The following is a 17,679-nucleotide window of genomic DNA, read 5'->3' on the forward strand; positions in this document are numbered from 1 at the left end:
CAGTCAACTGTAAGTGATTGTGATTATTAGAAAGTGGAAGCATTTCGAAACAACAGCAAGTCAGCCAGGCTGTTATAGCTACAAAAGGGGTCTGACTCCATATTCAAGCACTTGGATTTGAATACAATGTCATTACAATCCCTGTTGTTTTAATGGTCAGGAATACTTTAGTCCATATAGTATATCTAGCTGTCACTCTCCCTTGCTGTATATCATTTTCCAGGAGTTCAAAACAAACCCAGCAGTATGTAAGGATGGTAAAGATATGCAGATATATGAGCTTCAAAATCCAGTGTTTCTCACCATTTGATGTCATCGGTGTGTCCCGTGTAGTGTCTCTGCAGCTGCTCATCCACGTTGAACAGGACGACGACTGAGGCGATGAAATACACCGTTTCTCCAGTGGGCAGCAGGTAAAGGTTGGAGCGGCAGTCCCGACCACGGTAACCATAGCTGGAGATTTTAAAAAGTCAAGGAATAAAACAAAAATAATATAGTATATTGAGAGCAGAATTTACCAGGCTCTTACTTTACAGCAGGGGTGTCCAACGTTTTTCACTGCAGGCCGCATACAGAAAAATATTAGGATGATGGACCACTTGCATAACCTTCATTTTAGGGTTTAAAGTTAGTAAAACCAATCCAATGTAGGTTAAGATATGACTATTTCATTCAAAAAAGCATAGTGGTGGCAGCATCATGCTTTTGGGATGCGCCGTGGCAGCCGGCCTAGGATGGCTTGTAAAGGTAGAGGGTAAAATGAATGGAGCAAAATACCAAAAAAATCCTGGAGTACTGCAAGTCTGTCTGCAAGTGACCCAAAGCTTTGGAGAAGACTTATTTTCCAGCGAGACAATGACCTGAAGCACACAGTGAAAGCGACACAGAAACGGTTTAAAGACAACATGGGGAACTGCAGTGTCCGGATGTGCAAGCCTGATTGAGACCTATCCACATAGACTGAATGCTGTGATTGAAGCCAAAAGTGCATCTACTCAATACTGACATAAAGGGGATGAATATTTATGCAGTCACTTATCTTATTTTTACATTTTTATTTAATTTACATCACTTTGTAGAAATCTGTTATAAAATCAATTAAAGGGTAAAAAAAATCAAGGGGGTGAATACTTTTATAGGCACTTTATATCTAAAATAAAAGATAAATTCATCCAGAAAACACAAAGAGGATTTAAGATGCAAACAAACTTCCTCATCCATCATTCTCGCTCCTAAAATCTATCTGTGATCATATTGTATATATACGCAAATCCCCCAGCCCACATGTGTCTGCTGTATATTTGTATTCTTCCCACCTCAGATTTAATCTCATCTTTGTCTCCTTCATAGCTTTTTCAGCCCCTCTCAATCTCCTCACACCAAGCAACACATGATATTAATTTAATCATAACCAAATGAAAAGGAAGAGAGAAACCTGCACACAAAACAACACAGAAATAACTCGGCACAGGAGGAGCTGCTGACTGGTTAGGTCTCTGTGGCTGCCAGCTGTGCTCAGGTTATTACTGACTGCAGAGCGGCTCCACAAGGTAGAAATGAACATCTGAACAGATCAACTCTGACAAGCTGCAAGAGGAGAGGTGACACATTTCTCAGCCTCCTCTCTTAACTTCATCACTGGCTGATCTGGATTTAACCTCACCAGAAGATTGCTTTTCAAAACTTTTCAAATCAAGAGCAGAGAGGGGAAAAAACAGCAGGTATGGAGTGATTGCTCTGTGGAAGGATACACCCAGTCCAGTTTGAGCTTGTTGCTGGGAAGCTCAGCTCGGGTCTCCAGGCAGTAGCCATCCACCTGATCTTTGGGCATGTACATGGTGACGGGACGACCCTTCAAGTACATTTTCACATAACCCTCCTCTAGAAAAAGCAACAGAGACAAGAAGTGAGAAAATGCACACACACAAAGGTGTATATATCTGCTGAACTAATGTTGATATTTTGAGTGTCAGACTTTTTAAAAGCATGAAAATATGCGAGAAGCACAGACAGGACACTGAAGCAATAAATTATGATGCAGATGGCAATGATGGCTGTTGAATGTAAAGCATGATTATGGAAGGATGGAGGGATGTGACATAATTTTTGCAATTGGAAACAATTAGAAACAACAAATAACAGAAATTGAAAACACAAGAAAAGCTTTTAACAGACTTTATTAGTCATTTCAGTAACATAATTATGACAACACTTAGCACATAATAAACTGCAAATATTTTAAATCTCATAAATATCAGCTCAAAGCAGAGGTTAACCAACATGAAATGCAGACACAAGCAGAGCAATGGAAATGTTATGAAAAAAAAAGACAAAAACAGATTTGCGTTTAGAAATGGAAATAATGAGGATTTTTAACAGTACAGAACATACTTTGATGAAAAAAAAGTCGTGCAGAAAACCTTAACGCGTCCAAAATACCCCCCCCCCCCAAAAAAAACCCAACAAAACAAAACAAAACAAAACAAACAAACAAACAAAAAAAAAACCCTGTCAATTCAATCAGTAGAATGACTATTTTTGGTTATGACTTCACTATTCAATGAAAAAAACAGCTCTCTTTTCTTTGGTATGATATAAAAAGTAACCACATTTTAACAGTACAGGTCTGATATTAACCCTATTCACATTTCCACAGTTTTTACCTAAAGTCCTGCACAGGCTGGGAAGCTCAAATGCTAATATGATGAGGCTACGATCATGTTCAAGATTTTCATTTAGTTTTCATAAAGCTAATTCGACAAATCATAACAATGTTTACAGACTGATCACTTACTAAACAGATAATAAATACTGAAAATCCCAGAGGGAGTTCAGGCAATATCTCAAAGAAAAACAACATTTGTTTTTAATCACTATTAGCTACCTCTAGTTTGGAAGCTAACGCTAGCATCTAGCCACTAGGCCCAATTCGACCTTTAGCTTAAAGGTAGCTGCATGCCTCAGAAGAAAAAAACATTTTTAATCACCCATTAGCTACCTCTAGAGGGAAAGCTAATGATAGCATATAGCCACTAGGGCTAATTCCACCTTTAGCTAAAATGTAGCTCCATACCTCAGAAGAAAAACAACATTTTCATCACCCATTAGTTACCACTTGTGGAACAGCTAATGTTAGCATCTAGCCACTAGGGCTAATGCCCTCTTTAGCTAGAAAGTAGCTGTTTGCCTCAGAAAAAACCAACATGTTTATCACCCATTAGCTACCTCCAGTGGGATGTTAGTATCTAGCCATGAGGGCTAATTCCACCTTAAGTCAAAATGAAACTGCATGCCTCAGAAGAAACAACATTTTTATCACCCATTAGCTACCTCTAGCAGGAAAGCTAATGTTAGCATCTAGCCACTAGGGCTAATTCTACCGATAACTAGAACTTAGCAGCATGCTTCAGACTGAAAATGTTAAAACAATAAAATAAAATAAGAACATATTCTACCATGTAAAGCAAAACAATTATAACCAATTAGCCTCAAATACAAATACAATAATGTTAGCTTTAAACAATTTCCTAGCTTCCTAGCCGCTTCTGAGCTTCCCATTCTGAGCAAAGGAAATGACTGCCATGTGAATAGGGTCAAAAAACCAAAACATTGGCAATTTACTGACTTATTCTGACTTTTTGCCGCTTCTTACATGGAATAAACAGTCCTTAGCAGTTATCCTGCTAATCTTGTTTAGCTAGTAACAGATCTGAAAGTACTGGCTGGGAGACTTGACTGGGCTGCAGTAACTGGGTGTATCGAGAGAGGAGTAAGATGACAGACTCCCAGACTTCCTCAGCTGGAGGCTAAAGCTTGGGGTCTTTCTGGTTGGGGGCACCTTTATGACACCCCCCTTTCTGATGCTGCTGGCCTTGCTGTTTTCTGAGGTTAGTTTGGGGTTGATGTTGGATGTAAGGGATGTTACAGCTGCTGCTGCTGCTGGGCTGCTGCTGGTTCCCGTCCGTTTGGCGGAGCGGCTGAGGTAAATCTGTACTGTGACTACGATGGGGACAAGAGGGACCAGTGGTGGAGAGAGGAGTGGAGGTTGGGAGGAGGAACGTGCAGGGCAAAGGAGTAAGTAAAAGTGAAGGGTGGAGGAGGTGGGTAGAGTAAGTTAGAAAGATGGAAGGGCTGTTTTTGTGTCACATTACAAAAAGTATCATGAAACATATTAAGGAACTAGGAAAACTTATGGAAAACTAGCATGTAGGCTTACTCAACTGTTCCAGATGACAGTACTCAAATTTGCCCCACAAACTTTATTGTATTGTATTACTTCTATACTATCATTCATATGTTATACTGGCATATAACTATACATTATTATAAATATACTGCATACTTTCCTATGTTTCTTTCTCTGTGTACTCAAACATAATCAAATACTTTTTATTAATTTCAAAATTCTATTCAGAATCTGTACTTTAGGGTGCTTTCACACTTATGGCTCATTTTCTTTGCTCCGATTCATGTGATAAAATGATGCCCTTGGCTTTTTTGTTAACACTGCAATAAAGAATGTTCCCAGGCACCTATTTCCCTATTTAGCTGAACGCCCATTTAAACAGCACTTACTCGACAAGAGTAAATTGGAGAAAATGCTCAGAAAACAGTCATATTCATCCCAGTAATTGTGGTAATTGTGTCAGTGGGTATATAACATGAGGCTGGTATGCTGAGTTGAGCGTGGCTAAAGTTAGCAGCTAGCTCCGCCAGCCTTTATTTTGCAGATTACTATCATGCTTAATGTAGTTACTCATCACTTCGGTTGAGTAGTTATACATGCGTGTAACCCTCAACAGCTTATATACAACTTTAATTCTATTTTCTAGTTCAAAATGGAAATAACAAAACGATAAACACTAAGCTTCTCATATTTATGACTGGCATATTGTTGTGGGGGAAGTTCTGGCTGGAAGGCAGCAGCATTAACTGAAGCTACAGCGGCTTCTAGGGTCAGCTTTTCTTGGGTAAACAGGGTCAAATAGGGAGCATATCTTGGTCCCAGAGTAACTTCTCCGAAAAATCCAGGTGTGAAAGCACCCTTATATTATCGAGAATGCACATGTGAATTACTTCATCTTGGGCCAAAATTGCTCAGAAACACTTATCTAGAGCGCTTCAAAATGTAGGGGAAAAAACTAATTATCCAGTAACACAACTGAGTACACAGCAATATATTTGTCAGGAAATGAGCTTGAAGCAGTGTTTTTCCATTCCTTGCAGCTTTGTGAATACTTTGCAGAGGGGGAGTACACAGCACAGAGGACACTTCATGTGAGAAAACTACAAGCAGTCAAACCAAACAGATTGTAATGGGAACTACTCAAAAAAAGAGACTGAATGTGTTTGTGATGCAAATATTCATTTTGTGGGCAGAAAGATAACAAGAGCAGTGCCAATTCTACTCGCTCTGAACTACAGAGGAGAGGATTTAAGTGCCTGCAGAGAAAAAAAAAAAAACTCAGAGTGAGTGTCAGAAATCTTTGTGTTGTTACTGTGGTGACAGAGACTAAATGCCTACGAGCGAAAAAAGCGGGGCTTTGGTAAAGCAGCAGCTTCATCTGCAGTTAAACAACAAGTGTGGAGACACACGTGAACTGCAAACACTGCAATCACACTGACGCAGCTCCATGTGGAGGTTAGATATGTGTGCTTGTGTGTGTTAGTTATTGAAGCCTAAAAACAATCAAGGGAGGCAACTTCACACACATACACTCTGTCAACCCACTCCTGCCCCTGTCTGGACAGCTCTCTGATCATTGCACCAATAGAAGTCTCTACATTTTCAGCTTCATTCATTCAAATTTCAAAATAAGAGCCCTATTTTTTCCATAGCATGCCCAGAGAGCTGTGCAGGCAAGGGGCTTCAGGGGAGGGGTCGATGTTAAGCCTACCTTTGCAGTGGGTCACACGTCGCATCCCTTGTAAAGGTCACAGAGAGAGACACAAGCACCAGGTGAGGGGTGGCATGGCTTCCTCACTTCCTGGTCTGTCCTAATATGAGCTCACTTCATGTTTCCTGGTGTTAATGAACAGCAGCAACTGTGCTTAAATGGATATTTCTGTTTTTTAAAGTTTGGTTGTATGAGGTACTTGGCATTTAAGTGGCCTCCAGTGATTTCAGTGAGCGCTGGCACTTTCAAAAGACTCCTTGCAGGGGAGCTAGGCTACACAGCATTACAGCTCAGTACAGTTTCTACACATAATTTAGAAAGTTTTAGGTAAAATAAGGTGACAAAACAATGTCGGCTCAGATAACGCTCTATCAAAATTTTTTGAAGCGATTTAATTTTCACAAAGACAGCCTCTGTGTTTGGCACTATTTTGCAATGCAAGCTTCGGCTCAGCGCTCTTCCGCCTCAGTCATGGAGAGCTGTCACGAGCGAAACTACACAACACTGCTTCAGGACGTTTTCGTTCGAGGATAACAGCTCATGAACACCTGCAGCCTGCACCACCCCCCATCTGGAGTTCCCTGCCTTACTGAACCCTGGTGTTTTACAGGCCTTCTTCAACTTTCCAAAGATAACTGGAAAAGCTGACCCCGACCAGGAAAGCTGAATGGAAATTTGTCATCCAGGTAAGTTAATGGCTGTTGTTTTATTCTTCTAATGTTTGATAATTAAACAGGACAAATCGACACAATATGTTTACTGTATGAAAACAATGTGTCAGCCGTTGAAATGGAAAACTGAGCTGAAATAACTAATTTTGTTTTAGTTTGTTGTCTCTGCCAAAGCCACAGAGCCAAGCTGAGGTGAAAGAGCATGTAACAAAAGCTTGCATTGCTAAACAGTAAAAAAAAAAAAAAAAAAAAAAAACTTAATTCTTTTTTTTTTAAATAGAGCATATGGTCAAGCTAATGTTTTATGGCCCATTACCTAAAACTTGCTAAAGTATGCAGAGCAACTGCACCCATCTGCTATGGTGAATAGCCTAGCTTCTCTGCCAGAACGACCAACGAGTATTCTTAGAGCCAGATGAACACTGCACAAATTTCATCTGATTCAGACAAATTTTGAGTTGCATGTTGTGTGGTGTACAGAGGGATATGACGGCCAACCATGACATGACCCCGGCCAGGCAAGCTGCTCCCAACTAGTTGGATGGATTTCTGGCACGTTTGATATTTTGGTTGTACGACTGCACGTAGGCTACTTCCACCTGAGCAGAATTCTAAACTTGGAGGCATTTTCCTTTGTAAACTGTCAGACAATATCTTAAATCACCATAAAAAAAGCAGGAATGTGTTTCTAGATAGAGAGGTGGAGGGAGAGAAAGAGAGAGGATGTGACTTCAACCTTTTGTCACAGTCCATCTTGATTCCACTCGTACAGTGCAGGCAATCAGGCTGTGCACAACCATCGGACCACATAGTGTGAGCGCATAAATCGCTTCACAAAATAATGGTCGTTGCCCGTAAGTGATTCAGTTGCACAGTATGAGCTGGCAATCCAACACAACTGTTGCAGAGTTGGCTCGATATTGCACATTGTACGCCCGGCTCAAAGGGCCAATTCTTACTGAATTCACTGGAGGCCAATACCACTACTATTGCCAAGTGCCTCATACAAAACAATGTCAAAAATACCAAAATATCCTTTTAATGCTCTTAAATCAGTGCTTCTGCTCTCATGGTCTATACAATGAAGGAACCAAAGCTTATTTTCTGCAGGTTGATGTCCCTCTCTTTGCTCCAGTGTAATGAAGGATTGAGCTAAATTTCATAGTTGTATATTTGTTTTTGTTCAGCCATCTCCAAAGACAAATACTCTAATTTGCCGCCATTGTAAACATTTTAAACCAAAGGAAGCACATGTGTTTGTAGCCTGCTGCAAAACGTGTTGAACAAGATGACTTTGCTTGTAATCAATTTATTTATTGCAGATAGGCATTACATTGGCTAAATTTACAGTAGCAATTATCAGTTGTATTGGTTACTAGTCATCTCATGGCAATTAATGTCCATGATACTGCCCTGTGGTGCCACTCAGCAGGAGATTATTTGATTTTAAGTAATCTAAATGTCCGATAAGTGGTGAGCATTCACTCTAATTAACCATGAAGCTCACTTTCTACTACAATCAGCATCTAGAATCAGTAATATCAGTCTTTGATATATTTAAAGAGCTTTACCAGTAGCATTGGGGGGTGTAACTGGGGACACAGACATTATGGTGGTTTACATCAAACACATGTTCTTCTGTTTCATGTGGAGATTGAATTTTTTTCTTGCCAAGATACAAATGTCTAACCACTAACTCCTTCAAAAATGTCTCTCCTCCTCAGAACTCTATGAGTCTACAAGCTTTGTAAGGATAACACCTTAGACAGAAAAAAGGAGCCAGGTGTGGAAACATAATGAAGATCAGCAGTTCAATTTACTCAAAAATCAATGACTGGCTGGAGATGGAAATGCTGATCAATACTCATTTCATTTCATATTCAGCCCCGCATTTTAGATGCATTTACTTTTGTTTGAATAATGAACTTGTCTGGTGCGGTGGACACTAAAACACCAAAATAATGAACGCTGGGCCCATTATTTGCTTTTTCTATCCTTAACCTCTCTCTTGTGCAACATTTTACTCAAAAAAATCAGACATTTAGAGGTCCAAAGAAGAAAATCTGCCAGAAAAGAAACACTAAGCTAATTCTAACCTAGCTTAACAACCTAGCTTAATAAAGACAGCTCACAACTCTTTTTCTAGTCAAGATTTGGAAAATTTAGAAATCCAGACTTAAATGTAATATAATAAAGGTGGAATAAACTTTACTTTAACTTTAACCTACATGTTTTTATGTCAGCCTTGTCATCTGAAGCTAACAGTGTTGTTAGCTATGATAGCTAGCCTGTGAGGCTTCTGTCTATGGAAAAGCTGGATGTAGTAACAAAAGAAGAGTTTTTATACATTTCTGTCAAAGTTTATTCTGGATGCTTTATACAGCTTATTTCTGCAGTATGTTTCTGCCTTCCTATCCCCTTAGTCTCCACACAACAGAGACAAGAATTAATTTTTTTTTCTTTAACAAAGCAGAGTAGAAAGAAAAGATGAATGGACATGTAGGTGTGAAAATGTATTAATAAATGAAATGAAATAGTTAATGGATGGATTATGGGAAAGATGAATGTATGACACAGGTGTTTGGTTTCCGCCAAGACGTCAGTTCAGTTTGGTTCAGAACAATTATTTGCATTTCCACTGTCAAAAGGTTGGAAAAAGTAACAAAATAATAGATCAGTACCATCTTAATATGGCACATAACACAACCTGACAAGGTATTAAGGACATGTTTTTGTTTTTCTTGCACCTTTTCATGTTTATTTCCTGTTTTATTTTGAAGTTAGTCACCTTTGTCTTCCAGGTGTTGCTCCTTGTGTATCCCACCTTCTTTATCTGTCCCATCTGTGTCTCATTATCTCCTCGTTATCTGTGTATTTAGCCCCAGTTCTTTCCTGTGTACCTCGTCCTAGCATTCACTCATTTTGACCCTTCTGAATGATTTTTTTTCTGTCCACTGTGTTTAGGAAACGGTATGGATCTATGTCCATTGCAAATATTCCTTATTCAAACAAATTAGTCTGTTTTTCCCCTATTTTCCTCTGCTCCCAAGAGCAAACAGCCATTTTGCCACTGAGCAGTGACATCAGTGCATACCCTCTATAGCAGGGGTGTCCAAACTATGGCCTGGGGCCCAAATGTGGCCAGCAGCCCCCCCCCCCAAAAAAATTCTTTAAACTAAATTAAATGTAGCCCTCAACAGAGCATGAAACTTGTGCTAGACTGTATTATTCTTCTTAGTTTCAGCACAAGGCAGTGCTACCATACTAACACTGTAAACAAACATTTTGACAACACATTTTTATGCTTTTTAAGGACTAAATTGAGACAACAATATAAATAGTAAACATACTGACAACCAAAATAATAAAGATATCTTGATTTATAATGCTCTAATAGATTACAGGAGCAAATAGCAGCACCAGTGATGTTCCAGGGGCGGAGCCAGTGGTAGCCAGAGCTGACCAGGGCCCTCTGAAATCTGACTAGCCTCCCCGAAATAATTGGCTATTTGCCTTGTCAGCCATCAACTAGCCATTTAAGCATGCCCAATCACTGAGCATATATTAACCTTATTTTGAGTGGATTTTGCTTACTTTAATATCAAGGGGAGGTATATGAAAGTAGCCCCACCGTCCTTATATTTCTGTATGTGGCCCCCAATGGGAAAAGTTTGGACCCCCCCTGCTCTATAGTCTGCTGTAAAGGGTGGTGTACTGATTTTCAGACATGGGACTAGAGAGTTAAAGTATAAACACTGGCCAAAGGGTAAATTTAACCCAGATCCCAAAGAATTGAATTCTGAAAAAGTGTTAAATTTCACACTATGGGAGTTGGATTGACACTGATGATTTTTCAGTGCATTTAAAGGTGAACTACCTACATATGCATGATAATCTTGCATGTCTTTAAAACACAAGGTTGTTGATTGGGTGCTTGAAAACTTGGGGGATGATTTAAGAATACCCTCTTCTCCAGTCACCACTACATCATTGGGCTGGCTGTGGAAACACAAGTAATATTGGAGTTTACTTTGGTAAACAGTTCTGAACCAAACCTGACCGCTTGGTGGAAATGCACCATTAGACCCAACATCATGTGGAGAGAGCCTCAGTGGTCCTATTTGTGCAGAAAACAGACCAAAGCTCTATCCCAAATTATTTTGGACATGTCTTTGTTTGAGGGAAATACACAAAAGACACAAAGTAATTATTCCTATTTAAGGAGCCACTGAGTGCTGTGTGGACCGGCTCTTGTTTGGTTGATTCACATCATAAAACTATCACGCTACAGAGCCATAAAAGAGCCTCTAGTTCTTACCTGCATTGAACACTGGATCCCTCTGTTTGCTGCAAAGTAAATGAGTGAACAGACAGCTTTTAATGTCTTTGATTTAAAGGTGCTCTATCAGATCATGAGTGTGCTCTTCAAACACTATCCTACCTTGTGTGAACAGAATGAATGTAAAGATATTTGAGGAAAGGTTGGTTTTAATGTGACACTTGTGGTACCTGTCACTTCTTTTGCCGCTGGAATTGCTGCCAGTGGATCCTGCCCGAGTTCGGTTACCTTTAGACTCGCCTGAGTCTTTCCTTGTAAGAGTTCCCACCTGTTCATTTGAGTTGGTCCTCCTCACAGTGCTGTGGACAGAGAAGAGGACGACACAGGAGAAATGAGACCAGGAGGAGGGGGGAGCAAGAGAAATAGGTCATAAAAACTACCTGACTATGCGTTTCTAAAAAAGTCCTGTGGTAAAGTTTTCATCCAAGAAAAAGCTTATGAAGCACATAGAAGAGGGGATTTATTTCATGATTCAGCTCAAAGCCACCCCACATTAAAAGCAGAATTCCCTAAAGAGAAAGAAAAATATGTAATATTGTTCCCTTACACTCTCTCTTTGTGCTCTTTAACTACAGTGGCACTACAGACCTGTGCTAATCTGCATATTGGCAGAGCAGACAGCCGGCCTATTCACAACAAAGAAAAGGCTCCATCAGCAATCCAACGGCCAGTATGCCCGGTCACCTAATCCACCCTACAGGAGAAAAGTCCATTCACATCCTAAAACTGGACGCTGCCTGTTGGCCTTTGTGTGTTTGTCCAGTAAAGAGCAGAACAGAAAAGACAAACGAGTGAGAGAGAGAAAGTGTTTGCTGAGTTATCCCACGAGGAATCACAGTAATTGGGCCACAGGGCATTGGGGAAGGCTGTTGTGTGCTTGCCAAAGCTGATGGGATTGTGACCAATCTGCAGTTTAAACTAATCCCAGACACACCACTGTAAACAAAACAGAAAGGTGCTTCAAAAAGCACTGGTTAACAAGACATCACAATGAAATTTAGTGATGGAAGATGGTAAAAATGAGCACAGTTACCATGAAGCCCGTTGACTGTTTTAATCAAATGAAGATAGGCAAGCGCCAGGGCTGTGATATGATGAAGATGGTGTTATTTTATGGTATAACTGTATTCTCTCTCACCTGAGTGGCAGGTAAAGTAACCTGGACAGACTGGAAGGATGTCACATTGTAGGAAGACAGGACATAAACAGGATATGACATCACAGTTTGAAAGGACACATTGACAGTACCATAGAGCTCTGGTTCTTAACTGGTCTATGCTCAGGACCCACATATTGAGCGTATAGCGAAGTTCAGGCAGGTCACGGAGTCAAGCACTGCCTTAATCAGCTGATCTCACGCAAGCTCTCATCAGCTGATGGCCAGCTGATTTGCTCTAAGCACGCTATTAACTAATCACTCTCATTTAAACTGCTCTTGCCTGGCTATGCTCTGCCGCTCACTATGCAAGCTGCTCTTGTAACACTCCTCCACCCCAGCTTTTCCTCCATTCTGCATCTGACTTAATCAGTATCATTCTGTTTTCATTGACGCCTGCTCTGCTTTTCTTTTCTTTCTTTTGCTGCCTCTCTCCCTGCCTCAGGATTGTCTGATCTGTAAAGGAAGAGCTGGAACATGTGCTGATCCAGCTTAATGCTTTCCATGTAGGCTCATGGAACGGCAGGAGGATCCAAGAACAGACACACCACCAAATATAAATAACAGCATAGCAGTGCTAATTAATAACTGATAATCAAGAAATATTTATAGCTGTATGAGAATCTGAGACCTTAATTTGTGAAAATTTTCAAATGTTTAAAGTTGTTAATTGACATGAACTAAAACTCTGAATTTTTGAGAGATTAGAAAAAGTCAAAATAGCTGATTGTGTGGAACAAAATCAGAACAGACGAAATTGTTTTCCTTGTATAAGTCCTGCAGTTGAGAGCCTAATCAAACTATATTTTTTGCAGGGGCTGATCAATAAGGAAAGACTTGTGATTTTAGCCCAGAATCATCACACTATCATTATCATCCAGATGAGATATTTCTGTAAACCGAGGCTATCCAGCCATTGTTTTCATTATGTTTTTTTTTTTTTTTTTTGTAAAAACACAACTTTATAATGCCATAAATTTATGACTTAAAAACTTGAAAATATAGGACTTGCTAAACTCTAAAGTTTCTTTGTTTTTCTTGGAAATGTATGGCCATTTAAATGTAGGAATTCTGAGTTTGGTTTCTTGTAAATATACAGCTTTATAATCGAAGAACTAGAGTTCTTTCTCAAAAATATCAACTTTTTAAAAATGATCAGATACTCTTTATTTTCTATCTTTTAGGGTAGCCCTGATACACTGTTGTACATTGTCTTATAATCATGATTTGAAAATCTAATTTTGACAACATCAGAGCAGACAGGGCCCTGCAGCCCCCCCCCCCCCCCGGACCCCAGGTTGGTAACCAATGACCTAGGATATCGTCTGTTGTTGGTAGTAGGGTTTGCACAAGCCCCTGGTCGTGCTGGATATCCTGAAAACCAAAATACTGCCGACATTCTCCAGGCATATTATCAGGCCCAGACAAAAGAGATGCCATTGAGCTTGACCTTGGCTGACATACATGTGTGATGACATGTGGAGCTTGTCTCTGGCCACCTCCTCCAGTCCCAGGTCATGGCACATCCCTGTGGGCAATCTACATGCCTAACACTTATGCACTGTACAGCATGTTTGCTTAAGTTTTCAGTACATGGTAGATTGTTTCCAGGGAAATTGTTGACACATTGAAAACAGCTCCACTTTTGTATCCTGACCCACCAGTTGAGAAGCAGTGTCACAGAGGGCATGTCATGTAAGACAGAAAAGATGGCAAAGACAGAAAACACAAAGACAAACACAAAACAACTCACCAACTACTGATCACTCACTGAATTACAAAGAAACTGCTGTAATAAGAGCCTATCAAAATTAAGGAGAATTCTATGAGGGTCACAGATGCAATCCAATACCAAGAAGATATTCTTAATATCTTCTTGATAATCCTCAATCTACACTTGGGAATACTTGGGTAACTGGGACCCCTATTATGTATATTATACCCTTGGCGTTACAGTATTAAATTAGTATCAATTTTTCCCTTTTATGTATCATATACTTTCTTTTTAATGTGCTAAGTTTTTAGGGCAGTCAAGATTAATTGCCATTAATTAAGATCCACAATTAATGTACTTTTTCTTTTAAATCGCAATTAATTGAATGCTTTCTTGTCCCTTTCAGCGCACTTTGGTTGAGCCATTTTAGCGCCTCACTGCAGCCCAGTGATGTAAAATAAGTCCATCACTGCTCCTTAATGCCTCACTTTATTTTAAAAACTCACAGACAGCTCAGTGGAAAAGTCAAACATCATTTGCACCTTACATTATCAAACATTTACCTTTTTACGGCCACCTTATTTCCTTCTCCGATAACATTTATGAGGATTGGAACTGGCCTCTGAGGTCTGCTGAGCCTCATCTGATTATGTTAATATCACCCAGAGATGGGAAACAGCTATTGTTCCCCTGACAGCCATGATTGATAACCTGTACCCCACACGCATGTCCAAACACACACACAGCAGAGAAACAGTGCAGTAATGACGGAGCTGTTTCTCACTTTATCAGCCCTGTTAAATGTCACTCGCGTTGACTAAAAAAAGTGGAACTGTGAAGAGTTGTGGCTTGCATTTTCAGACAAGCAGGGCAAGGTAATATCCTGAGACAAATAAAATGTCTGGAAATAACGAGGTGACACATGCACTACCTCACATAACCTGGCGACATGCGGCTGAATGTGGATTTTACAACTGTGTTAACAAGGCACTAAGGTTCAGTAAAGTTAAAAACGAGTTTGAAATCTCTTGACTTAGAGCCCCAGACTGGTTAAGTGTTATTTTCCTCCCCCTCACCTCTTGTTGGCAGGCGTGCTGGTGTCCTTCCTGGACCCAGGTCCAGATGGGGAGGGCAGAGTGCCACCGCCTTTCTTTGGTAGGATGGTCCCGTTGTTTACCGTGGGCCGCAGTGGGAGGGTGGCGATCATTGGCCTGGCTGAAAGGAAAAACGACAAGAACAGAGAGACTTCAGAATAAAAGCTTGACACAAGACATGGTGTCTTTAGACTATCATGAGGGTGTGGAGCTGAAGAATGCTGCTCCAAAGATGCTTCTTCTTGTGGTTGATGTTATTCTCTTCATTACTGAACATATAGGGAGTGATTGGAAAGCTCCCAGCATGCACTGGGGTAAGAGTTGTGGGGACATCATGATCTGTTTCTACAATAGTATTATGTCTAACATTTCCAATGCTCCTCTGGTCCATCTGTTGATATTTCAGTCACTTTGTGAGGCAGCTATGACTGACTGATTGCCTTTTTGTGTAGGATTTGTGATTATACTTAAGTTGTGAATAAAAACTGAAGCATTATACAGGTATATTTAAAAAAAAAATTGTCCATTGATTCAATTCAATATGAGAAAATTCCATATATTCTAGATACATCTCATACAGTTCAAGACTTTTTTTGTTAAAATGTTGATGATTTCCACTTACAGCTCACACAAACCAAAAATCCACTATCTTAGCATCCTAGAATACCACAAAACACCAAAAATGTATTATACAGAAATGCTGACCTCCTAAAAATCATGCTCATTTTTGTATTAGTTAATGGTTGGAACTTCTTTTGCACGAATAACTGCATCTATGCAACGTGGCATGGAGGCAGTCAGTCCATGGCACTGCTCAGGTGTTACGAAGCCCAGGTTGCTCCCATGTCTTACTCTATCCATTGTCCTATGTACATAAAGGTGCAAAAGCCAACAATTTATCTTAAAAAATGAGAAAGCTTCATATTCTAGTTAAAATACCAATTCAATACACTTTATGGACAAAAGTATTTGGCCACACCTGCTAATTATTGAATTTAAGTGTCTCAATCAGACCCATTTCCACAGGTGTATAAAATCAAGTGCCATGCAGTCTCCATTTGCTAACGTTTGTGGTACAAAATGGGTCATTCTGCAGAGCTCAGTGACTTCAAGCATGGTACTGTGATGGATGCCATCTTTGCAATACGACAGTTTGTGAAATATCATCCCTGCTGGATATACCACTATCACCTGTACAGTATGTAATATCATTAGAAAGTGCAGCATTTAGGAACAACAGCATCTCTGCCAGAAAGTTGACGACCATGTAAAATCACATAGCAGGGTCAGCAACTGCTAAGTAGTGCAAAAAAGTCCTAAACGCTCTGCTGATTTTGTAACTGAAGAGTTTTTAACTTCCACTGGTGTTAATGTAAGCAGTAAAGTTGTATGGGGGGAGCTACATGGAACAGGTTTCTATTGCAGAGCAGCCGCATGCAAGTCTCACATCACAAAGTCCAGTCCCAAGTGTCAGATGGAGTAGTGCAAAGCACACTGACACTAGACCATGGAGCAGTGGAAACGTTCTGTGGAGTGACAAATTACGCTTCTCTGCTTTGTGAGACTGGGTTTGGCAGGTGCCAGGAGAATGTTAACTGTCTGACCGCACTGTGCCAACTGTGAAGTTTGGTGCAGGAGGGATAATGTTATGAGGCTGTTTTTAAGGGCTTGGGCTACGCTCTCTATGTCCAGGGAAGGCCAATCTTGATGCTTCAGCAGACCAAGGCATTTTGGAATAAGCTATGCTTCCAACTTTGTGGCAACAGTTTGGGGAAGGCCCTTTTCTAGTGCAACATGACTGTGGCCCAGTGCACAAAGCAAGGGCTATAAAGATGTGGTTTGACGAGTTGGATTTGGAAGAACTTGACTGGCTTGCACAGAGCCCTGATCTCAAGCCCATGAAGAACCTTTGGGATCAACTAAAATTGAGATATTGAGCCAGCCTTCTCATCCAACATCAGTGCCTGACCTCATAAATGCTTTAAGAATGAATGGGCATAAATTCCCATGGAAACACTTCAAAATCTTGTGTAAAGCCTTCCAAGATGAGTGGAGGCTCTTATAGCTGTTAAGGGGGGCAGACTCCTTATTAAGAACATGTATTTGAATGCAATGTCAAAGCAGTCCCTGCTTGTGTAATGGTCAGGGGGCCAAATACTTTTGTCCTCATTCATATTTCCACTGATTTTTAATCGCATTGCCTGGTATTGTACATCTCTATTTTCTGGTGTTTCCTTAGTTTATTGATGATACTGTTTTTGTTTGTCTGTGCCATTTTCAAAGATATGAAAAGGGATGTTTAAGATTAATTTGCATGAAATTATTTGAAAACACAAAAGGAACACAACACTCACAATCATGCACACACAATGTCATGCAAACACATGTGCCATTCATGCTAGCCTTGGAATAACAAATCCAAGCTGCAGCTTTATCTGCAGTGATGAATATTTAATAGAGTCATCCAGCAGAGAGACACACACAATGACAGAGGCATAGGAACATTGCTCTGTTATCTTTCATGTAGTAATTACGCAGCATGGGGCAAAGTGAGGTTCTAATTTTGTTAGCATGTAAAAGAAGATGAATGTGTGTCTGTGTGCGGTTTGTGCGCCTGCGTTCAGCTTATTCGCGAATATCCTGATACTTCAGCAGAGGGAAGCAGGCTGAGGGCTCCCTGCAGCTGAAAGAGGCAAACAATAAGAGAAAGCTGAGGCTGAGTCATCCTCCAGATCCCAAATCAAAGTGAAACTTCATCCATCCAACACCACTCTGGAGACTGAGACTGGCAGCAGCTCAGAATCACAA

The 17,679-nt window shown here is 40.3% G+C and overlaps 1 protein-coding gene across 6 annotated transcripts in view; it reads right to left on the minus strand.

The window, feature by feature from the left end:
• Positions 1-17,679, minus strand: part of eml1 (EMAP like 1) — an 84,119-nt gene that overhangs the window by 12,361 nt on the left and 54,079 nt on the right. For 4 of the 6 annotated variants that reach the window (XM_041812130.1, XM_041812131.1, XM_041812128.1 and 1 more), the window contains 6 exons: positions 14,854-14,992; positions 11,078-11,206; positions 10,887-10,915; positions 5,898-5,924; positions 1,752-1,881; positions 304-453 (listed from right to left, as the gene is read on the minus strand). In XM_041812130.1, coding sequence (XP_041668064.1) covers positions 304-453; positions 1,752-1,881; positions 5,898-5,924; positions 10,887-10,915; positions 11,078-11,206; positions 14,854-14,992 — 604 coding nt within the window. The remainder of the gene's footprint in view (positions 1-303; positions 454-1,751; positions 1,882-5,897; positions 5,925-10,886; positions 10,916-11,077; positions 11,207-14,853; positions 14,993-17,679) is intronic. The other 2 variants (XM_041812132.1, XM_041812129.1) reach the window with 1 other exon arrangement.

The sequence above is a fragment of the Cheilinus undulatus genome, linkage group 18 (genome assembly GCF_018320785.1).
Source record: "Cheilinus undulatus linkage group 18, ASM1832078v1, whole genome shotgun sequence".
Classification (NCBI taxonomy): domain Eukaryota; kingdom Metazoa; phylum Chordata; class Actinopteri; order Labriformes; family Labridae; genus Cheilinus; species Cheilinus undulatus.